The following is a 25,245-nucleotide window of genomic DNA, read 5'->3' as shown; positions in this document are numbered from 1 at the left end:
TGAGAAATACCCTCTTTGTAGGTGAAGACTATGCGGGGTGGGCTCCTTCCTTCTATTGTGTGCAAAGTACACTTTGGGAATAAGGCTTACAAATTCTACAAATTAAGAGCTAAAATAGCTGTAAGGTCTTTCATCAAACACAAAACTGGAAAAGGAATTTCATTCTGCCAGCTGAAAATGTGAGAATTACCAGTTTGGAAAGAACTATTCTGTAAAATACTTTTCTCCCCCGTGTTCATTGCTTTTACCTTCCCCCTGCCTTAATAGATATCAGTCTTGCCTTCTTTACATCTGATGTTCAGTAAACAGAGATAGTAAATGTAGCCTCTTGCTACAGGCTTCAAAAGCTACAAAAAATAAGGTGCTTTGGATGAAAAACTATTAATTCTTGACGCTCCAGTAGTGTATAGTTTCAGTGCAATAATAAGTGAGTGCTAGAAATAACTTAATTTCAGTGCTTGTATTGTACAGCTTTGCTGTAGACATCACTTGAAGGAGGGCGATATTACTTGATGTAAAGATGTGAGGCAAATATCACTGATAAAATAAATCTAAGTCAAAGTTTAAAAACTGCTTAGAAGTGTGGAATGAAAATAGTAAATTACCTGTCCATTATTTTAACCTTTATGCTTCTCAGAGAACCAGATTTTACATTCCCCTTAACTTCTACTCTGACGCATTATCTTTCTTGCTGTGGGGACCTCGGAAAGGCAGAAACTACCCACCGATCTGCAAGCTCTTGGTAACCTACTTAGCAAGTTATAATACAAGCCCCAGACGAGGGCACGCACACGTTTCCTGGCTGGAAATTTATTAAATGGTCAGAGCTACGGCATAGTTTCGAAGCGGAAGGGGTGGAGGACAGAAGTTCCCTAGGCTTCCCTTACAAGATATATCACCGCTTTCCCTTATCCTGCTGATGAGAAACTAGGGCACTTCTCGCTGCAGAGTCCTGGGACCCAAGGCGAAGGTGTGAGTGGGGCAAGATCATTTTACCGCTCTCCCCGTTAGTGCTGGGGCGGCGGGGAGGGATGAGTAAAGGTGTAGATGCAGCCTTGAGGCACTCCAGCTCCCCACTTCTACCCCCTGGAGCTGGACAGCAGCTGCTCTAGCAAGGGGCATTTCCCTCCCTAGTGCTAAGCAGCCTGATGCTGCCCGGAGGTGGGGTCTGGGCCCTGGAGTGCCGAGTCTAACCCCCTCTGCTGCGGCAGGACAGGCTCACCCCAAGTCCCGTCTGTTAGGCAGCTTTGCTGGGGGCGGGGGAGGACGATGTCCTGACTCCTCTACCCCCCTCTGCTCCCGCAGCCGCTGGGCGGGGAAGGGGGAGCCTAGTGCGGCTCGGCGAGGGCCCCGTGAGGCCAGGCTGGAGCTGGGCGAAGGTTGCCTGGTGCCGTGCGAGCTCCCTGCCTCGGGTCCCCGCTAGGTGGTGGTGGTGGAGCAAGGCCGTGGGCGCCAGGGGCAGGGAGCGAGCGGGGAGCCGGGGCGGCGGGCCCGGGCCGGGGGCGCAGCGAGCGGAGACCGGGGAGGAAGATAGCGGGCAAGGAGGCGGCCCGTAAAAAAAAATCGTTTCCTTCCGGAGAAGCCGCTGCGGCGGGGACTCGCCCTGCCCGGCTCGGCCCGGGGGCCAGGCGGCGGCGGCGGCTGCTCCTTGCGGGGTGAGTGCGATGAGCGGCGAGCTGGGGCCGCCGCCGCCGCCGCCGCCGCCGCGTGGAGGAGGCAGAGCGGTGGGAGGGGCGGGGAGGGACCAGCCGCGGCGGTGACAAGGTGCCAACAGTGGAGGGGCCGCCGCCGGCCGGCTTCTCCTCGCTGCCGCCGCCCGGAGAAGTTTCGCTCCGAGCAACAGCCGCCGCCAGCCGCCGGAGGAGGCGCCGGGGCCGGGCCGAGCGGCACTAACTCGGGCTAGGGAGGCCGGCAGCAGCCGCCGCCTCGCCCCGCAGCTCGTGGGGCTCGCTCGCTCACTCCGGCGGGACCCTCCCCCGCCCGCCGCCGCCCCGCCCGGCCGGCCGGCCGCAGCATGGCAGCGCGGTCCCGCAGACCCTGGCTGAGCGTGGTGCTGGGGCTGGTGCTGGGCTTCACCGCCGCCTCCTGGCTCATCGCCCCCAAAGTGGCCGAGATGAGCGAGAGGAAGAGACGCGGCTCCAGCCTTTGCTCCTACTACGGCCGCGCGGCGGGGGGCGCCCGGGCGCCCGGGGCGCAGCAGCAGGAGGCAGCGGCGGTGCTGGGGGGCACCAGCTTCAGGAGCAGCCCCTGGGAGCTGCCGCCGCAGGCGGAGGAGGGCACCGTCCCCAGCCCTCCGGCCGCTGCCGGCGGGGAAGGGGACCCGGAGGAGGAGGAAGAAGCCGGCGACAAGCGGAGCGGCCGGCACGGCAGCAGCCGCAACGGCAGCGGCGACTGGGGGGGTCCCGCGGGCTGTGCCAAGCCCCGCAACTTCCTCTACGTGGGGGTGATGACGGCCCAGAAGTACCTGGGCAGCCGGGCGGTGGCGGCGCAGCGGACCTGGGCGCGCTTCATCCCCGGCAGGGTGGAGTTCTTCTCCAGCCAGGGCTCCACCGCCCCGCTCGCGGGGCCCGGCCTGCCGCCGCTGCCAGTCGTCGCCCTGCCCGGGGTGGACGATTCCTACCCGCCCCAGAAGAAATCCTTCATGATGATCAAGTACATGCACGACCGCTACCTGGACAAGTACGAGTGGTTCATGCGGGCGGACGACGACGTCTACATCAAAGGTGATGGTGGGCACCCAACACCCCTCCCCACATGCTCATCCCCTCCCTGGGCACTTCCCAGGGCTGCCAAACCGGGACCGGCTGCTGCACGCGGGGGAGATCCCCATCGTGGGCACTAGCAAACCACCATAAGCATCAGAAGCAATAACTCAAACCCCTTCCTCTCCCCTCTTCTTCCGCGGGCAGGCCGCTTCCCAGAGCTGCCAAAGCGGGGACCTCTGTAGAAGGAAGAGTCCCATAGACAACTCTTTTATTGAAACGCACATAAGTAACCCCTCCAGCCTTGTAAAAACGCCCTTAAAGCTAACCCCAAGAGGTGGCCGTCCTTCAGCCTGTGCTAAAGCTCCCAAATCCCCCAAAAGAGTGAGAGCTGGCAGCAGGTCTGACTCCGCTGTTCTTCAGTGCGTCCCCAGTGGCCTGACAAACACACCACCTTTCCGTCTCTGTGTCGTTAAAAAACTTATCCAGCACTTTGCTGAGCCCCGTCAGCGATCGCTTAAAAGCCAAATCTCCAGTTTTCCCCTCTAGTGACAAGGCTTCTGCAGGGATTTATAGCTGGAAACAGAACTGCCAGTGCGAGTGTCTGAGAGACTTCAGTTCTGCCCGTGTGTAGGGGATGAGGACTCGGCTCTCCCGTCCGCCGGGGCTTCAGAAAGATGAATGTATTATGCAGGATTTTCGCCCGGAACCCCAAATGATCTCTTAAAAGAGCTCTTCGATGTTATCCCAGGGGTAGTTCAGAGAGAGTGATTATCTGGGAGATTTATGTTTGGTTTTCCCCCTTCGCTCCGGTTTTTCTCGTCCCCTTTTGCCCCCCGAAACCCGGGACAATAGCAGCTGACTGTAATATTGTATATGAACTTTCCTATTATCTTTAAATACTGATCCTTTCAGCATGCTAGTAACCTGCTGTTCACTACTCACTGAAATCAGTAATAATCCTCAGATCTGAGATATGCTAATGCACTGTTAGCCCACGACACTTACAGTTAAGGAATGGGGATAATTTTTTGGTATTAACATACTTGCTAATAGTCAGTTGCATCCGCCCTTGAGTAGCGGGGAGCATAGATAAGTTTCTGGCTTGTAATAAACGAGGATGAAATGTCCAGTCTCAGATGCTTTTAGAAGTGCTCCACTTCCCGTAAAACTCCTCCGAAAGGGTCTGTTGGTTTGCATCCAGAGAAACATGGATGTGTGTCTATTCTCCCAGGTGTTGCAAGGTTAATCCCACTCCTCAATTCCATGTACGTATACTGGGGTGGTTTATAAATGATGAACATTATACAAGGCATAGTAGTTGGAACTGTAATTAAGTTGTATAGTGAAGGCAGTTGGTGGGCCCCGAAGCTTTTAGTGATATTAGTATTCAGGATTCAAGGCTTTTCGGTGAAAAATCAATACTCTTGAATGCGTTAAACTCAGTGAAGATGACGTTCTGGAAATTAAGGATCAACCAAATGCCTCACTGTTTGAAGCAAATACATATTTTAATGATGTACTGCCTGCCTTTAGATTGGCTGACTATCTTAAACAGGATTCCTTACTGCAGTCTCGGCTCTTTCTTTGGTGAAAGGAAAGAACCCTGCCAGGTTTCACCTAGTTCAGAATTTAAAATGAACTTTAGGTAAGAGATTAAGCCCAGGCCAGTGGAAATTCAGTTATGCTTTTCACTGTCGTGCCGTTAAAGCTTCCCGCAGAGCTCAGCTATGCAGCCTAAGGGTGGCAGTCCGTCCTCATTTTACCCCTCTGTATACAGCTATTGCTGTTCAACAAGGCAGGTAGCATTACATGCACATCAGACTCCAATCCTACTTGGGCACAGCAGTATGAATTAAGGACTGAATTTTAAATCTGGCAAAAGCAATTTTCAGAAGGCTTTTTTAATGAAATACAATTGTATCTTTATCTACAATTTTTAACATAGATTTTTCTAAAATAATTCCTTTTTGTTGTTCCACACATCACTTGAACACAGTATTTTTCTTCTTTATTTTTCTCCATTAATGTTGCAAAGGTTCGTTGCCAGGCTTTTGTCATGCTTTGCAGTGAATCTCTGAAAAACTATTGCAGCACACTTTCTACTCAAGCTTTCAGTGCCATTGGAAAATGGCCTTCTGATACACGCTGCCTTACAATATCTCCTGCTGCTTAAGGAAAAACGCTTGAGTTCTGATAAGCAAAAATTCATTGCCATCAATGGATTATGTATATTATTTGCATGATGGCTCAATTTGCAATGCATATTAAAGGTATAGTGGAATGTAGCAATCTTACTAATGATTTACTATTTAATTTTGTCACTTTATTTGCTTTTTAAAATGACTTTATGGACTAACTTGCTTGCTAAATGTCATAATTGTATATATTCATATATATATGCATTTTACAGTATAGAAGTAGTATAGAAAGAAAAACTGCCACTCTTCTTTTATACCAGCTGTAACTTGGAAGCAACCATTTTTGTAAATTGCTGCAAGGCTAAATTTACAAACTAAGTTTAAACTTCAAGAAAATGCTGAATTATAAACTCTTCAAAAATAGTAGAAAAGGTCTCAAAAAGAGAAGTTGATATCAAGTTTTCTTTTGCTGTACTGCTCTGCATCATTGGAAACATCAGGACAAATGACTGAACTCTGGCTTAGTTTTGTGGGGAATATGAAAGAATATTTGACAAAAAGCAGGTTTAAATGTATTTAAAAAAATTAATCCCATTATATTAATTTCTGGCATCCATTTCAGATTTTTGTCCATGTAAGTTCACTAGGATGTCAGGTCTAATTATGAATTCTATATGCTTCTCCTCCTTATTTTTGTAGATAACCTACAGTGGAAATGGCATTCTACTACATCTGTATTGGCAAACCATCTTAGTGTAAGACACATTTTATACTGGCAAAAGAATGTTGTTTTCCCCCCATATAGCAGTTCACCAAATGAAATGAGCTATATCAGCAAAAGTACTTTTTTGCTAGTATACATGTCTATACTAATGTTTTTGCTCATTTAAAATATGCTAAAGCACCTTTGATGTCATTTTCTATAATAGTCTAATGTAGCTTCCTTTGTTCCAATGCACACTTAAAAAGAGAGAAAAATTCACACCAACTGATATTCCTATTTTGAGAGAAAAGGTGCTTCTTACATGTAAAGAGTGGTTGAGATGCAGAAAACTAGATGGCTGTTTGAAGAACTGAAGAGGTAATGCTCACTTTTTCTCTTCCTAGGGGAAAAACTGGAGGAATTTCTTAGGTCACTGAACAGCAGTAAACCTCTCTATTTGGGGCAAACTGGTCTGGGAAATATTGAAGAACTTGGAAAACTGGGGCTTGAGCCTGGAGAGAATTTCTGTATGGGAGGGCCAGGAATGATCTTCAGTCGAGAAGTTCTCAGGAGAATGGTGCCACATATAGGTGAATGTCTTCGAGAAATGTACACCACACATGAGGATGTTGAAGTGGGAAGATGCGTCCGGCGGTTTGGGGGAACCCAGTGCGTTTGGTCATATGAGGTAAGAAGTAATGGAAAAGTCATGATGGCTTTCATATACAGATTTCGATATGAGAACGTAAGTAAATGCATCTCTGGTCTTTTCCACTCTAACTATTTTAAGATCACATGTATCAGGATGTAAATTACTGATCATAAAAAGATGAAAAATACATTCACATAGCCTCATCATTGAAAAACATGTTGATTTGTTTATTTCTGCCCATAAATCCAAGTTGTTTTCAGGGTGCCAGAGAGAACTCATATCAGTAAGAAGCTGTATCATAAGTATGCCATGTTATATGTCATAGCTTATTATAATACTAGCTTTAGAGTTTAAATGCATTTGTTATACAAATTGCAATTGTAGTGAACATGCATATTAACATTCAGATCCCTATTTTTTTGATTGCACATAATGTCTTCGTCTTGTACAATCACTAAACAGATTATATCCTTCTATGAGTTCTTAAATAATGTCACTATGGTGTTTCAAGTTTAATAGCCTTTATTATTTTCCTAATGGTTCAGATATACTTTTAATAAAGAACTGTTTGTTATGTGAGAAAACAAAAATGCAAATAATTCCTCTAATATTCAATCAAGTTTTTAAGTAACTAATAGACTGATGAAGAAAAAGCTGCATATTAGGCTACTAAAAATTTGGTTGAAATGCTGATATTATATTTTGCAAAACTAAATCAACCTTTACCGCTCTTTTACTAGGGAGGCTATGATTAGGTGTAAGAATGTGCTTGTAGATAAAAATATTGATGAAGAATACGTAGACAGGATTCATAGCTGATATGGTGAATATGATTTAAGCTATTTGACTGGTTCTTTAGTATTAATGTATGCTTGCCCTTGTGTCACTATCTCGTTAAGCAGGAAATATCATTTCAGTAGGCCAGTGAAAAAGGTTATGTGCCATTAAAGACAAAAAGTCAGTAAAGTAATTGGTTTTGTGTGTTTATTATTTTTCAGAAAGCTTCAGCTAAATGTGGTGGTCTTTTTTTAAATGGCTTTGGAAAGCTATGTTGGATGTAAATAGGTAAATAGTATCTCTGTAATGGTTAAAATCTCTGCTTAGTAAAGTATTGCTTGCGGGTGACGGGAGTGTCATACTTAACCACATTATTAATAAGTGTGTTTGAGATTTATTTTGAAAATATTTTGTATTACAGTGCATAAAATACACTAGTTGAATAGAAAAATTAATTTAAAATAATGAAATAATGGTGTGCATCATGCAGATGGATGTAAAACTTTGACTGGGACTCTCTCATCTCCATTTTAAACAAATCACTAAGTTTAGAACCAGAGCCTACTTTCTGATCTATTTGGGCTACTCCCACACAAGGCCGGATTGAAGTCAGCAAGGTTTCATGGAGGTATAGGCGGGTCTATCCAGGCATAACAGAATGCAGGATGGTGCCTCAGTCCTAACAGTGCTATTGTGGGAGATTGTGGTTCCATTTCACCCATTCTCCTTTGTTGTCTTGGTTACTTTTTTCCAAGAAAACTGGAAATCAAATTAGAAGTATCCTTAAGCTCCCTAATTTTAGCCTCTTAGTTTTATTTTATTTCGGTATTGTATGTCAGAAATATTTGACTCCTGGCATATTGTTATGTTTAAGGTTATTTTAGCCCTCTTTCTGCACTGAGCTCCACATGAACAGAGAGGTCCACCTGCTTGGGGCTCAGGGCAGGATTGTGACCTCTTAAACTATATGCTTTTTGGAGATAGGTTCATGTGTTTATACAGCACCTAGAATAATAAGATCCCTAATTCTGACTGGGATCGTTGGGAGCCACTGCCATGTATATATTTATTAAATAAAGAAACTGCAAAGTAAGTGTTTGATACTGTAGTACTAAATGGTGATTTTGAAATCAGTGTGTCCAGTATTAGAAGAATTATATGTCACTTCATGTACAATAAATCTCTCAAATTCATGTATGCTTAAAATAGACTTTTTGAGACAATATATTAGTTCTGAATGATTGAATTTTAAAGTAATATATAAAGGAGAGGAAGTGAAATGCGTAAAAATTCTTCATAGCAAACCAAAGTGCAGTCTTTTCTAGACATGAGGAATGACTACATTTTCTATGCATCCATTTAGAATTGCTAGGAAGTAGAATGAGATTTTAAGATGGAAAAAGATAAAAGAACAGATCTGCAACATATTTTAAAGTAACATTTTGTGACTTAAAATATATTTTTAAATTTTATGAAAAGGAATTTTATTGAAGCTTTTAAGATCTTTTTTTTTTTTTTTTGATAACACATTTTACAATGGCTCTGTGAATGGATCTTTTAGGATTTTACTTCTTTCCAGATTTTCCATGGAGTATAATCAGAGGCATAATGCTCCAGTTTCAGCAAAGCCCAAGATATTCTGACAAACCCTTCCTTAGATTACGTATGTGCTTTGGAACAGTTTCACATCTTCTTTATTAATGTAGTAGTTTGTTCAAGGAACAGTCTTTAATAATGTACCTCCACTGACACTACTGCTGAAAGTTAGATACTGTTAAATTAGATTGTCCTGTGTGGTGGTTTTTTTTTTTCACCCCAGTGGACTGAATCTCCATTTGTTGTAGTAAAAAAAAATGTGATGGTGTACTCCTTTATGACTTTCTTAGAACAGCAAGCTACTTCATATACTTAGAGTGAAATTCTTTCCTCGGGTAAATGTGTGCAACTCCTGGGTCCTGTCCTATACTCTTTACGTAGGCAGAAGTTGAGTTCAGGTGGATTGCAATACCCAGACAAAACAGAGTGACTTCAGGGCACAGTTTCATCCTTCTTTATGAACTTCCATGCTTCTGTTGCGTCTTATTCTGCAGCAACATACAACAGAGTAAATCAGGGATAACTCCACTAAAATTAATAGATTTAAACTGGTGTAAGTAAAAGTGGACTCAGGCCCACTATTACATTTCTTGGGGATGAGTCTGAACCGTAAGTACTTTGTGCAGACATGGAACAGTACCATTTACAGATTGCATAATTAGCTTTTAGAGAAACAGGTGGTCATATTCTCTATACTGTAGCCTTATTTTCTCAGTCATACATAAAGATTACCTTCAGAAACGGCAGTGTTATACAGAGCACATCTTGAAGGATAAACATCATAACTGTGTGCTGTGTGATCAAAGTAACATGGGTAAGAGTGGCAATCCATCTGTATGCTTTCAGTATGGATTTAACCATCAGCCAATTCCTTTTGTCTACACCATGTGCAAAGTGATGTTTTAAAAAATATGTTAGTTAACATTTAAAACATTGCTCACTTTTCCAGTGTAGACAAATGCTATGATGATTCAATGTTCAAATTGATATGTAAGGGACCTGGCCCATCTGCTTAAGATAGATCTTCTCGTAAGTGTTTAATGCAGTATTGCCAGCCCATTCATGAGACTGGTTTCACAATTGAGTTTTTTGAAAACAGGGTCTTGTGATTTTTCTGGGTTTTTTGAGCCTTTCAGGTTTCATGTTTTCAAGCTTTTATTTGTAACCCTGAGGCCTATAAACTTGCATTTTATTTTTAATGAAAGCTGAGATTAGCTGTCGTGATACTGATGCGTCCTTTTATAAACTTTTAGATTCCGTAGAGTATAAAATATTACAGTATTTAAAAACTACACATGATTGTTTATTTGTTTTGTTCGTTTTTGTTTTACAATGTTAAAGGGACTTGACTGTGTAAGCTTGTGTTGGGTAAGGTATTGTTTGCTGTGTTCTTTTTTTCAACAATAATGTGGGTTACACCTTAATACTATAAAACAGGGAAATAAAATGCATGATTTAACTAGCTGCATACATCAGCCCCATCAGGATTTGGACATCATCAGTGTGAATACTGGGTATCAAATTGAGCAGGAGGTGACAATCCACATAAGGAGTGTGTTTCAGGAACTGAAAAGGATAAACAGGAAAGATGAAAATATATGTTAAGTAAAATGCCCCTCTTATCAAGTTGATTTGGGACATTCAAGGCATAGCTTTTTTAGGCTTTTGGTTTATTTAATTTGCATATTATTTTAAACATTTTTTTCAGTGCAAGAGAAGGCGCATGCTTGAAACAAAGTACTTTGTGAAATGTGGTGCATGTACATTGATATTTTGAATGTATATATTGTAATTTCTACTGCATGTGTAATTTGGACTAGGCCACATGTATTGTATGTGGTTTGAGTGTTCTCTTGTACTACACGAGAACTAAACGCACAATTCTAATGACTGTGTGCACATTTTACTGTCCGTTTTTATATGGTTTTGTGAAAATGTTCCAGTATATTATTATTGCAAAATGGTTGCAGGCTGAGACTATTTAATAGCCTGCTTCTTGCTGCCTTCTGATAAAGATGTATTGTAATTTATGGTATTGTGAGAAAGCTAAACTACAGTAATAATAGGAAGTGTAATTAAAACTAAACCACAACATTCAAGGTTCTGTTGGTCATAATATTACCCAAATAGGTTTTGTTCCTTCTTCCATTATTTTTTTAAAAAGTCAAAGTCAACATAGAAGAGGCTTAGTTTCCATGAACAGCCTTGCAGAAAGGGAACTTTGGGGTCGGAGGTGGGGAAGCACTGTTCTAGTGCTTAGCATGTTCCCTAATATTTTATTTGTCTCTTGGATTCATCTAGCCTTTCTTACCCAATCTTCTCTTTTTTGTGAAGTCACTGTCAAGAAAAAATATCACTAAACACAGATACACTAAGGTTTTATTTCAGTACCACCATTATCTTCATTGTTCACAAAACTTTACATTCCCCAAAGATTCAGAGGTTTGATTTGTTTTTCGCACATTTTATAGGCTTGGTTTTATTTGTCCTCCATGATTCTCCAAATGCAATTCTGACTGTCATTGAAGCGTAAGTCTTCCAGACAAATAGTTTTGTGAAACAGTGTTGCCTGAGTTTTCCTACAAGGTGAGTTGTTTGCTGCAGATTAAAATGTAAATAAAATAGTATAAATTGCTTTTAATATGTGCAGCCATTCTTAACATTTTATTCATTGTTTAAACTTGATTTTTCAGTGTTGATTTTTACATTGTTACCCAGTTGACAAAGTACTCTTTGATCTGTTCTCCTACTTTTCTCCTCTTAACTGTGATTTAAGTCTGTGCTCATGAGCTTTCTCTTTTTCTCCCACCATACTTTGACAAGGTCAGCAAAACAGGTTATGTTGCAGTAGTGAAATGTTCATTAAGAAAGCAGCTGGCCTAAATATATATACATGGAAGACAAGATATTTTGAGACAGAAATTAATTCTTTAAGCATTCTTTCAGCTGTAACTGTACATGCTTAGAAAAACAGAAAAATATATTGGGCTATATTCTGCTCTATTACACTCATGGAAAAGAGAAAGCAGGATATAGGCTATTACTTATCATAGAGGAATGAGTTATCAAAGTCCTTTCCCTGTCCTTATGTGTGGTTCCTGCAAATCCTCTAAAAGTAGAAAGAAAGATCTGTTGGTTGGTTATTCCAGGTAATGGTGCTTTCTCTATTCTGTGGTTATCTTTCCAAAGCAGCACTCTACCCTTTCTAGACCTAGTATAGTCCATATGTGTATAGCAGAGCACTGCGGGTATAGGCAATTGATGTGAGTCAACATATTTTTAGAACACTATCACAATAATCAGTTCTATTTTGGTGATGCTTGTCACAGCTGACCAATGCTCACTAATGATTTTTGGATATTAGATTTACTCCTCTGGCTAATAAGTGACTGGTAAATGTTCCAAACCATGTAAATAAGTTATTGGGCCTGGTGTAACACCTGTGGCTTCAGTGGTAGTTGCTGACTGGGAGCCAGAGATTGAAATGCAATAAAGGGGGCTGTATTACTTTTTGTTTTAGCTTCTTGATAACCAGTGTGGGGAATGTTTGTAACTGGTTGGGGAATCTAACTGCAATGTTAGCTGCCAGTTTGGAAGAAACTGCCCTCCTTTTCCAGCCTGCCCTGCCCTTGGCATTTTTAGGTGGGCTTCCTTAAGCATGGATATGTCATAGGGAGTACCTATACAGTCACAGAGTTTAAGGTCAGAAGGGACCATTAGATCATCTAATCTGATCTAGTGTATAGCACAGGCCACTGACATCACCCAGTAAAGAGAGAAATTATTTAAAACTCTAGTCCCTTTATTAACTAAAACTAAAGGTTTATTATAAAAGAAAAGAAACAAACAATAAGAGAAATGTTAAATGGTCAGAGCAATCATATACATACAAATGACTGTAAAGTCTGTATATATCAGATTTTCAGAAGAATTATGGCGTTTCATGCTTGTACAGTCCCTCTGATGCACATCCAATACCTGGATGGGTCTCAGTCCTTTCTTTCACAGCTTCATTGGAGATGAATTCATCCAGAGGTAAAAAGCAGGAATGAAAACAAGATGGGGATGGTGCATCTGCCTTTTATGTCCCTTCACCATGTGGCCTGCCCCAAACACAGCCACACAGTGCATGGCTTGGAAAAGTCTGAGTCCCCTGTCCCTGGGCATGTTCTTACATGTCCTGATGACTCATAAGGTGTAGCCCCTGGGTTCTTTCACTGGATTCATAGTACCTTTTGAGTTCTCTTGTTGGGCCATTAAGCAGGCTTTGTTCTGCTGCCATCCTTTCTGGGGTGTCATCCAAAAACACAGCACAATTTGAAATACAAATATGCCATGCGTATTTAGAACTTGTAATACAAAATTGACACATACATATAAACATGTTTATTAATCTTAGCAAATTATAACCTTGCCAGTGGTACCTGACGTCCTATCATGTATGAATTATTGTAATTTTTCAATATAGATATCCATGATATTATAAATGGTCACCCCTAATCCAGACAGTGTTACACTTCCCCCAAAAAAGAAAATTTACTTTTGAAAACCATGGCCTTCAAATATTAATGCATCTCACAGGAGGTCATGCCTTTTTCTAGCTTCAAAGAGGTTGGGGGACAATTGTTTCAGTAATAATTTCTGGGTACTTCATGAAGCATGCAGACCCAATGCATGCTTCATAAACTCTGTATGGGGAACAAGTGTGCTTCTGAAAATTCAGAGGCCATGCACGTTTTATGTAGTATGCATGGGACAGATGCACATTTTTGTAGCACATGCATAGCTGATGCTTCCAAGCTTCTCTGGAGCTACTAAGCTCTAGAGCAGGGGTGGGGAATGTCCGGCCCGCGGGCCGTATAAGGCCCGCAAAATCATTTGGTCCAGCCCTGGCGGCGGGGGAGAATTCGGCGGGAATTCAGCTGTCTTCCACGTACCACCATCAGGCCCTTGGCAGAAAAAAAGTTCCCCACCCCTGCTCTAGAGGAACAGCTTTCTTGCATTTTCTCTCCCACAGAGCTTATGAATTTAGCTTCACTATTGTGGATCTTCTTAACTGTGCTCCTTAAACTTAACTATTTAATTAAATTAAACAAAAAACAAAAGTATTTTAAAAGTAGTTCTAGGTATTACACTAACCTCTGATTTATCATCCTGTTGTTTTACAACATTTTCTTATTTTTAAAATCTTATTCTGTCCTCTTGTTGTGTGGGTGAATGTGCACACAAACACAGGAGGCTGATGGTAGTGAAAGAGTGAAAATGATTATACAAAGTGATGTATAATGCACAGAATAAACAAAAATAAAAATATTTTCTAATCTTCAATTTCAGCAATTTTAGGTGTTATAGTATTTGTAACAATAGTACATTTTAAAAAAGTCAGGTGGATGTGTGGTTTTTTGTGGTTTTTTAATTAATAAGGTTCCTTAAGTTTCTAATAGAACAATAGTCTAACATGCCAGATACATTCCCTTATATTTGCTGTTCAATCACTTTATAATGGTAGTATATACAGGAAAGTGAAAGGATTTAGGCTGTCACGTTGATCTGAATAATTCTTCCATTAAGGATGTGTGCTGTAGATAGGATGCAGATTCAAAATCATGAATTCAGAAGGAGAAATCTAATTGAAGCCCATGAAATCACTGTTTTATGCCTGCCAAGGATGTTCTTGAATACATATTTCTTTATTGACTTTAGTGACAGCTGCTAGGGGTTCATTTCTTCTGAACCTTCAGGACGGTTACTTGGACACCTAAATAAGGAATTAGGGTAAAATTTTTAAAAGTAATTTAGGTACATTTGAAATCTTTGCTGCAGGAACCTAACTGTAGAAACTTGTCGTTGAGAATTCTGGACATAGGTGGTAGTAATAATATTGTCATGTAAATGCTAAGCCTGACTTTGACTGACTTCTACCATTATATTCATGGTAAAGCAATTTTTAAGTTGAGTTCGTTCAGCTTGGTGCCCAAAATAGTTCCGTTGCATTGTAATGTACGTTTTTTGTAAACATTTCAGTTTTTAAAATCAACATAATTTAATTTGTTGCTACTTAGAATTTGCCTTACTAAAAATTGTGAGAGTTAATATTAAAATATTTTCTTTTTAACTTTTAGTTTCTGATCCTATCACTGGAAGTTAGGAATCTAACTTCCATTTGTGCGTTTGAAAATCTCTCCTGAAAGATTTATATATGGCCTCAATTTTAAATCTGTAATATAGTTAACTGGAAAAACCTGCAAAATAAAACATAAAAACACCTAATATGAAATAGTAACACATGCATACTTTTCCTTTTAAAACTAGCTGCATTTCCCCCCTATAAAGCACTTTAATTAAAACATGGAACTTTATTATTTTTTTAAATTTTATTTTATGATGGGGAGATGTAGTGAATTCTAGATTAATGAAATTGGTTCAGTTTGACCTTCCTGCACAGGCAAGATACTACCCCGTGCATACTAGGTGCCTTTTCTTTCTGGATCACTGCCCAGACATCCAGAATAACTATGCAGTTATATTTTGTAAATAGGCCACTGAGTTTAGAATATCTATTGCAAAGGACATTCGATCTTATTGAAAATCACAAAGCTGGAACCATATATCACTACAGTGGTGTTCTGATTGTAAAATTTTCCATGTTCTCCTGGAACATTGTTGGTGAACACTCAGTACATTTGTTAGTCTGTATGTATTAGATAAATAGAGAGCAATGAGGCGGACTGTAAAATATTGAATTTTGTGGCATGTATTCATCAATTTGAGCAATAAAATAAATTATTTAAATTGTATATAGAGTCTTTAAAGTATTTTGCTCTATTAGGCAAGTTGATACTTACTTGAACAATATGTACGACTCAGTGAGCTTGTAGGACGTGTAAATGCCCAGAATGAGTTTTTTATGCCTTTTTAGCTCCTTAAGAAGCAGTGGGTGACTGAACACTTGGACCCAAATTTTGCTTTTTGTTGTACATCTATTGCTCCTATTGATGTTAATGAGTGCTCTATGCATGCACATAAGAGTAGAATGTGGCACTTCCTATTAAAAGCTGCACATTTCAGTATTTGAAATGGCTATTGGAATCTGTGAAAATACATTTTAACCCACTTAATAGTTTTTATGGTATTTTTGGCGTACGTATTCAGTTGGCATTTCCAAAGTGTGCTGTGTTTTGAATGGGGTTTAGAGGTTGGTTTATTTTTGGGTATTCAACTCTTGCTCGTTTTTCTACAATGCTTAGAAATCTATTTACATCTATCTATATTTATTGTTCAAAATACAGGTTGGGTCAAATTTGGGTCATATTTTCAGTAGTACTCAATCAAGTATCGTACTCAGTCAAGCATCTAAATATTTGTGCAGACAAAGCAGGCAGTTGAGTGCCTAACAATTCAGGTTGTGAATGCTAATGTAGGTAGGTTTTGATCCTGCAAACAGTTATGCACATGCTTGACTTTATGCTCCAGAGTAGTCCGACTGATGTCAATGGCGGAGTAAGTAAGGTACTGTATGTACAGTTCAGTAGATCTATAAATATTTGTGGAACAGAGCTGTAGACACCGCTTTTTAAAAGTGTGATCCCTTAGGTTTATGTGTTTAGTGATAAATAAATCCTTTTCACTGAGAATTAAGGACCTGATCCAGCCCACTGCTGAGTGCCTTCAATTTCCATTGATTTTTAAAGTAGAGAGCCAGGCATTAAAATTTTCTAAGAAAAAACTTAGGCTCTGAAGTTAAATACTTATGAAAATTTTACACCTAGCCCTAATGAAACTGTGAATGATAATATTAGCCACTGACTTCGCATTTAATAGCATGAATCTCTCTCTCTTTAAGAACTAAAATTTCCCTTAATTTTCAAGGGCTCAGGAAATGTAACAAGAATTATCAAAACAGTCAACGCTGGAGTTATCCCATGGCATGTAGATTTAGAGGTTTGTGCTTTCTCTCTTGGGAAAGACTAATTCTATCTACCGTGACTGTCAAGCAAGAATTGGACAGAAATAATCAGATCCAGGTAGCCATCAGATGTTTATGTTCACAGGTATTTAATTTAGATTCAGAACAGTGACCTAAAAGGAAAGATTTAGTATTATATAAGAAATGCACAGACCCACACATTTCCTTGGGTGCATTTGATATTTTTCAAACTGTTACATTTAGATTATTTTCATGACAAATTTGTCTTAAGACAACTGAAGTGAGTGACAAAAAGCCACACCTCTGTATGTAGGCACCGGGAGATGAAAGTGAGGTTTCAAGATCAGAAGTCAATTGTAGTGAAAGAAGCACAAAATATTGCTTTTTTTAAAGTAAAATGAAAGTGTTTAATAATCTATATATATAGTCATATACTTTGTAAAAATAATACTTTGTAATAATCTATATATATAGTCATATACTTTGTAAAAATAAAATAGAATAAAGCAGTTCTGAACATTCATTAATTAATCACTTTTTTAAGGCAGTCCATGTTACCATATAAAATAAGGGTTTAATAATTAGGAATCCTCAGTAAGGATACTCACCCTTTACACTAAAACGTAGTTTATGTAGGGGTGGAGGCAAAACTTGAGAAACAACATTAAACAGTCCCATTTTATTAGTGGACTCTAGTTATTTATTTTAAAAAACTTCTTTCCTCTTCATGTCAACATTGCTTTTATCAACAGTTACAGGACATTTTAAAAATGAGCTATGGGTGGATGGTATTTACCCAAATACCCATTAAGTTTAGGTTTTATAGGATATAGCTTGACAGACACTTATAAACCAAAACCCAGTGCTGCTAAAGTTATAAAGACCAACTGTTGAAGTGTAGAAAATGAAAAAGTCTACCAGGTCTATCAAGCTCATTTAACTGCTTTTTTCCTGCCATAATGGATCTATACTTTATATCTGATATTATTGCTTTTTCTTTACCATAATAACAAGGGCTGACTGAATACTGGAGCTGAACTAGTCTTTCTAGAAAATGGTTGAGATGTATTGACTGGGCCATGTGGAGAAAGTTTTCCTGCTCTTGGAAGTGCTGCACCTGATCTGTAGATAAATAGGAATTTAGTCTCATGTACATTTATAAATAAGTGTTTGTAAAATATACTAGAGGTGGGAAAGTCAAATTCTTGTGTTTAAGCATCTTCATTTTGCTAAATCTACTAGAAGAGCATGTGAAATCTTCTTAATGGACAACTCTAAAGTGTTTCCTTCAGATGTTTGCAATAAAATACCAACCAATATTTTTAAAGGTCTAGATGCACAGGCAACACACATGCACATACTGAGTGTGTTAAATAATGTATTTAACTGCAGACACAAGATGTAGATACAATTTCACAGTATGGTAATATTCAGTGTGTGTGGAGAAGCAATTAAACAGGACAAGACTAACAACAAGAAGAGGCCATGTCTCAAATGCTTCCATCATCAACGAATTAGGAAGGTACAGCAGTGAAGGAGTCACTTTCATTAAAAACTTAACACTCCTCCCCCCTGAGTATATAAGATATTCCATGCAAGTTAAATTTTAGAGAGATCCAGCAGAGTTCAGATTGTTTCTTAAACTATTTTAACTGTAGTTCCTGAACTTCCTTTGTAGAACTTTTTTTGCCATGATGATGATTTTCCCCCCCAAAATTCTCTACACATCAAAATGTCCCTACTTGACTGTGGTGTACATGTTTGTGTCTGCCTATAAAAGATAATATTTTCCCAGGTTTGGGTGCTGTGGCTTCCATTTTAAATGGGTGAAACTTAGATCCACTATGCATTTATTATGAATTCTGTTTGTTTTTAATAAAGTTTTTTTTGTTGACATCTTCTTTTAATAATTCAGGAGGGTATTTTCATTCTGTCCTGTTTAACAATAATAATTGTTGAAATGAATACAATATGACTTGTTTTTCAGCATATTTGATTATATCCTTAACATATTGGTTCCTCAAAATAATTTCGAAGTGCACTCTTGTTTTATTATTGTAAGAATATATCTGCAGTTTCAGGGCAGTTCTGGGAATAAATATTTTAATTCCCTTTATCTTTCCTCTAGACATTTTTATTTTTATATGTTTACACACAGAAAAAAGTGGTCTAGTGGACAAAAAGCATTTCTGAAAGCCAGGAAATCTGAGTATTGATTTGAATCATCTCATATTATCTTAGATGAGTCACTTAACCTATCTTTGCCTTTGTTTCCATGGTATTTCTGACCTGGCTGAAACTAGGAAACTCCAGGTACATTGCAAGAACTCATTCTTGTGAGATTTGCAACTGAAAGCACTTTGGATAAATTCAGTTCAGTGTAATTGAATTGTTGCTTGTATTCAGAGTAGGGAGATTAAATTGACTAGAAAGAACTATCATTTGAAATGTACCATATGTCAGTACTGTCACATTTGCATTTTATACATATATTCATATAGTATGGTACATTTGATAGACATAACTTTTTATTATATAGGTATTCAGTTCATAATTTTGTATTTTAATGTTAAATTCACATACATAGGCCTCATTTTACAGTGGCTGACTAAATTGTGTTCAAGAACCATGCATTTAGGATAATGAAAGGGAATGTGGGTGGCTGCTTTTTGAAAATTGGATGCTTTTTGTTATTACCAAACTACATTTTCTGTCTGTTTCTAGATTATCTATTAATACAGCTTATTCTTTCTGGAAAATAACTGAGTAGTGGGTCAGTATAAAATAAGTAAAATTCAGTTGTAGTTTAAGCTATCAAGGATGAAGTTCACAGGAGCCAGGTCAGGACATTGTCAGTAATAGGCTGTAGTCTCTGGATTTGATTCTATTGGAAATGTGTCAAAAGCTGACTTTGTCTACATTTGTAAGCGACATACAAGGTGCATCTTTGCCCAATTTTTCTATTAAATGTAGACTCTGGAATTGTTGGCTTTTAGCCTACTGACTATTTTTCTCCATCTCTGCCTTTAAAGTAGTTGTGATGAGGGGTCACATGAGGGGTCACAGTGTATTTACTCATTGTGTCCCTGATTCAGCAAAGCGCTCGAAGTATACTTAATTTTAAGTATGTGTTTGAGTGCTTTGTAGTATTAGAGCCTATATTAGAGTAATGTTAACTGTTCCCAATTTAAACCATGTTAGATGTGTCCAGATACCATTATGCCGAGTGCTCTGTAAATGCCTATAATTAGTAAATCGTTTTGCCTTTTCTGTAGCCTATTTGCCTCCCTGCTGGGTTGAGATTCATAAGGTTGGTGGCAAAAGAATAGCAATAGACGGTAGCTGACTCTAAGTATCCCATTGTTGGAAATCTAGTCACTGAAGACAAAGACTGGTCTCTGCCCAGAATAACTTGTTTAGCCAGTGGAGGAGTCACTTTGGCAAGGGGTCATGTGACATGGGGAGGTGAAAGTTTTAAAAAGGGCAGAAGCTGTTCTGCTTGGGGACTGTTTTCTCCAGTCTATGAGAGAGAAACAACCCAGCATACAAGGCTTCATGAGGCAGTGGACTATCTGTCTGCTTTCCTGGATCCAGGTGGTCCTCCAACAACTCCCAAGGGAAGGGTGAGATTTTGTGAGAGTGTGTAACTTCTTCACAACTGCTGCATGCCCCTGAGAAAGTTGAACCGTAACCATAACTATCACAACTTTGAGGTGGAGTTCTGGGAGAGGGATGTGTTTAAGAAACTGGGGTATCTTGGGCTCAGCAATGGTCCTGAGGCCTTCGGGAGGAACTCCATTTCCAAGAAGGAATAGCAGACTGAGTCAGTGACCAGGAAGTAGGCCAGAGAAGCCAAGGGAGGAACCACTGTTGCAGCCTGCTGAGGCTCCGGAAACTTGAAACAGCCAGGGGTTCAGAGTAGAAGAGGTTTGGATTCCCCTCACAGCAGTCCTAGTGAGTGTCCATGAGGGGTGCTCATTAGGGTATGTGACATCTACCCTTTGGCCTGTTTTCTGCCCATAGGGTTTTTACAAAGTTGCTGATCTGTGGTAGCTCATTTAAGATGACAGGTTTTTTTCGTTTACTTTTATTTAGACAATTGGCTGATCAAAGCCTCATTAGAAAATAGCCGTTTCAAATACATTGATTACGCAAGTTCTTTCTTTGACAGGTTAGGACTTTCAATAAACATGGAAAAAAAACCCCTTCTGCTTCTACACACAGGATCCCCTTTATAGGCACAGTTCTCAGCTCTCAAGAGGGCAAAGCATTACTGTCAGAAGAAAGATTTTTGAAGCTTCAATCCTCTATAACAGTGCTGCTGCATCAAAATCCTACTCAACAAGTAATGTTCTTGCTAGCTCTCATGGGCCACATGTCCTCACCTGCTTATGTCATACCTGATGCTTGGCTCAGGTTGAGAAGTCTGCAACACTGCATTTTGTTAAATTTCACACAAGTACCAGCAGTATATTCACAGGGTTGATCTGCCCAGAAGAAATGGTGCTGTTGTTGACATTGTGGTCCCAACTGCAATATTCTGAAGGCAGTAGTATTCAATCTTTCTGCTCCATCAGTAATAATCACTTCTGATGCCTTCAACAAGGAGAAGGGAGCACATCAAGAGATTAATAGTTCTAAGTTATTGGATGTCTCAAGAAAAGAGAAAATCTAGAATTGAGAGTAAACTGTTTTGGCTCTCAGATCGTTTCTATCTCACATCCATAACAAGGTCGTGCAAGTTCTCATAGACCATTCGATGGTAATGTATTATGTGAATAAGTAGGCAGGGAGTCACTCTTCTAGCTGCAAGGAAGCAGTCCAGTGATGGGTCTCGTGTATCCAGCATTGTTTATCTTGTAGCTCTTCGCTTAGACAAGGTGTGATGCTAAGCCAGTGAAGATTAAACAATCAGAAAGATAGGTGACCTAGAAGTAGCTGTTTAAGACATATCAAAAGGGTATTGCCATGGTAAACAGGACCATTCCTTGTAGATAGTTATCAAAGCCATATTAAGTAGACTCGAATCTTTAATATGTTTGCCTGTATTGTTAGAGAATTAAGAGTAGATGCTAAGTTTAACTGTCTGTATTTACAGCTTGTTAGAAGTTGTTATATGGCCGTCCTCTTCAGTCGGTCGCTGCGGCGCTTCCTCGGGTCCAGACTCTGGGGGAGGCCACAGTGCCTTCCTGAAAGGGGAACGGTTAGCCCTCTTGTGTGGATCTTAGCCCGGCCCTCAGGCAGGGCGGGCGGTCAAGTGGTCTATCACCCTGGCCCTCAGCCAGGGTGGGCGGTCAAGCGGTCTATCGCCCCGGCCCTCAGGCAGGGTGGGCGGTCAAGCGGTCTATCGCCCCAGCCCTCAGGCAGGGCGGGCAAGCAGTGGCTCCGCTATTCATAGCGGTACGGAGGAGCAGGCTCACCCGGGGTGGCTAGGGAGGGGGATGCAGGCCCACCCATCTCCACTGCATCCCAGCCCAGGGCCCTAGCAGTGGCAAAGGCGTTGCCACTGAGTTGGCAGGGCTCCCACTGCAACACGCCGACGGGGTCTTGCCCCAGTCTCAGTCACAGCTATGGCTGTCCCCGGGCCACTTCCTCCCCGTATCCCCAGGTACCAGCTTCCTTGGGGTCGCTGGGGTACTTGGTCCGGGGTAGGTCCACCAGTCCCTCCTTGTCCACAGGTGGCAAGGCGGGGAGCTCCTCTGCAAGGGGCAGCTCCTCCTGGTCACAGGACTCTTGGGATGGCTTGGCGTCAGGCAACTCCTCCAGGTCCTATCCTGTCTCTGGGGGCTCGGTGTCAGGCAACTCCTCCAGGTCCTGTCCGGCCTCAGGGGGTATCTTCCATCCAGGTTGCTCAGGGGTCTCGGTCCAGTCCTGGGGTTCTAGTAGCTCAGTCCAGTCACTCTGGCCTGGTGGCCTGGTCCAGCTACCCGAGGGCCCTACCCAGTCTCCAGGCCCTGAGGCAGGATCGGGGAATGGTCAGGGTCTCTGCTCTGGGAGGTGAGCGTCCCTGGCATCTGCTTGGTTCCACTCCAGCCTAGGCCTCAGCTGGCAGTGCAGCACATCTGCCTCCAGCGACAGTCTCCTCCAGACTGAGCTTTGGGGCCTGTCTTTTATACTGCCTGCTCCTGGGATCAGAAGTTTAACTCTAATTAGAGAGCGCCCATCTTGCTTCAAGAGATCAAAAGGGAATATTATCATTTACATGTAAAGAAAACTTGTGTGAACTGTCTCAATAGCTTGGATGGCTGTTGCAAACTGTATTGTCTGAGAAAGGACCCATTGAGTAGAGATCAAAGTCTTTAACAAACTCTGCATCTGGACTGCCTATTGAACTACCACCTTTTAAATTGATTCCAAAAATCTTTTACAAACCAGCAGCCTCACCATCTCTGCTATGAAACTGACCTAAGGATTTTACACACATTTGTATGTATTTTGATCTTTTAACCATGTGAAACTTTCTTTTGCTTTTATTAATAAGTCTTAGATTTAGTTAATAAGGATTGGTTGTAAGCATGCATTTGGGTGAGATTTGAAATATTTATTGACCTTATACTGCCCCTTCCTGTAGGGGCTCCGCCCCACTGTCGCTGATTGGGCTGGCCGGGCGGTCCTATCGCTGCCCGGCCTTTTGGTTGCCGGGCAGACTGGCCTGCCGGCCCTATCACAGCCTGGCCTTTCTGTTGCCGGGCAGACTTGTCTGCTGGGCCTGTTTCGGAGGATCACGCTGTCCCTTCACACATACAATCTAGTTGCATTAAATCAGTGGTTCTCAACCTGCAATCTTCAGACTATGCCTAAAATTTCCAAAAGGGTCTGCACTTCCACTTGAACTTTTTTTTATGGGTCTGCAAATGAAAAAAGGTTGAGAACCACTGCATTAGATGGTATATAGAGGAAAGTTGTAGGCTAACATCGATTCCTCCCCGCACTAGAGGTAGGTCACACTCTACCAGAGCAATGGCTATATAGATTGGATGCCCAGGTATGGTAGAGCAGTGCTTCAGTCTCTATTCAGTTGGAACTCTGAGTCTCATCTGCTGGGATATTGCCGGCCAAGGTATCCCATAAATTGGAATATTCAGGGAATACTTGAAGAAGAAATAAATGTTACTTACATGTAACCAGAATTCTTTGAGATAGACTTTGCATATTCACCTTCCACACCACTTTCTCCTCTTCCTCAAATTTCAAATAGAATTTGACTCTGAGGAGGCACTGGAAGGCTGTTAATATATACTATTTAATATTAAAGATCTATTTTTCTATACATTCCTGTTGCAAGGGGTTGTTTATACAATTCATTTAATATTCGTGTTCTGTATGTAGTAATCTCCTCAGTATGTTATGTCATTCTATACACAGTATTAGAATGTCAGTCAAATAACATTTAGCATTTATTTTGAAGGATTAAACCTTGGAGTCCTATTCCCTGCTCAAAATTTCTCAGCACTGTTTTCACTGCTGGTGTTTCCTTATCAAAGGCTTTTTTATGCTCTGTGTTCAAAACAGAGCATGCCAATACCACTGTCCACTCTCCATTGTTCTGGACACTGAGTGGTGTTGGTGTCTCATCAGTAGAGCAGCTCTACGTAGGTTAAATCCTTCCTTCCACATCCTGTGTGTACAGAGGGGACCCAACTACTTCCAGTTTGAGGGTTTGGAGAAGAATACCATGAGCTGACATAGAGCCTTTTTGCAGGTGGGATAGAGAAGGTTGTCTCTCACTCCTTTTCCCCCATAGAGCAAGAGGTACAAGTAGTGGCTGCTGAGCAGCTCTGTGGCCTGAAAAGACTATTCTTTCCCAAACATCCAGCTCACTTATTTGTTAGGCTGCAAGATTTGGGTGAAATGAATGAAGGTCTGATCCAAAGCTCATTACAGTTATTGGAGGGTGTGTATGGGGGGAGGGCGGGAGCAGGGAGGGAGGTGTGCTTTCCAGTCAGTGGGCTGGATCAGTCTCAAGGTCTGTTCAGAAGGAAGCAGAACGCTTTTTATAGCACTGCTTTTTTTACATTTGGGTACCAAACTTGGCTGCTAAAATCCATCTAAAACTAATACAAATGTGTGATTAGCCCTTTGAAAGGCAAATCTCATTATATTTTCTTTGAAAAAATAATTTCTCCAAAATCTACCAAGAAACGTAACAATCCATATGCTCTTATCGTGAAACAAGCAAGTAAATTTTAACCAACAAAAGCAAGCATTGTTTGTTTACTTTTATTTTTGTAAATCAGTTTTATTTTTCTTTCCAGGATCTCTAGCTTTCTGGGATTTCCCCCTCCTCCCATTCCCCTCATGGTCCTGTGCAAATTTCTGGTCAGCCTTCAATGTGATTTTTAAAAGTTATACTATTCCTTTCTTGTAATATCTGAACAAAACCTGGGTCTTGTTGTGTGCCTGACTTACCTATAAAATAATAAATACCAAATGAAACGTTCTAAACAAAAAGTGGCAAAGGAGGGGAGAGGTAGGGGAAGTGGTGATAGGATTTGGAACAAGGATAATGAAAATTCCTGGTGTTGCAAAATGACACATACCATAACCTTTAGATTAAAAATGTATGTATGTGCTGTTTGACATCAAGTGGTTTAAAACTATGGTTCTTTGTGAGAAATGACCATCTTTACCTCATGTTTGTCTGCTTCAGTGCACATGCTTTGGGAAAGGCATTACATATACTTGTGTCCAAGAATAAAGAACATTATTGTACATTTCTACAGTTATGTCACTTCACTAGAGTACAT

At 40.8% G+C, this 25,245-nt stretch overlaps 1 protein-coding gene across 1 annotated transcript in view; it reads left to right on the top strand.

Annotated features, from left to right (window-relative positions):
• Positions 1–1,737: 1,737 nt before the first annotated feature.
• The window catches only part of CHSY3 (chondroitin sulfate synthase 3), a 220,271-nt gene continuing 196,763 nt past the window's right edge, over positions 1,738–25,245 (top strand). Inside the window, exons 1-2 of the mRNA XM_067568955.1 lie at positions 1,738–2,723; positions 5,951–6,234. Of these exons, the coding sequence (XP_067425056.1) occupies positions 2,015–2,723; positions 5,951–6,234 (993 nt within the window). The 5' untranslated portion in view covers positions 1,738–2,014. The remainder of the gene's footprint in view (positions 2,724–5,950; positions 6,235–25,245) is intronic.

This window comes from Emydura macquarii, unplaced genomic scaffold, assembly GCF_026122565.2.
Source record: "Emydura macquarii macquarii isolate MOO-44397 ecotype Brisbane River unplaced genomic scaffold, CSIRO-AGI_Emac_v2 contig_2897, whole genome shotgun sequence".
Lineage (NCBI taxonomy): Eukaryota > Metazoa > Chordata > Testudines > Chelidae > Emydura > Emydura macquarii.
This window is presented reverse-complemented; position numbering and strand designations above follow the sequence as displayed.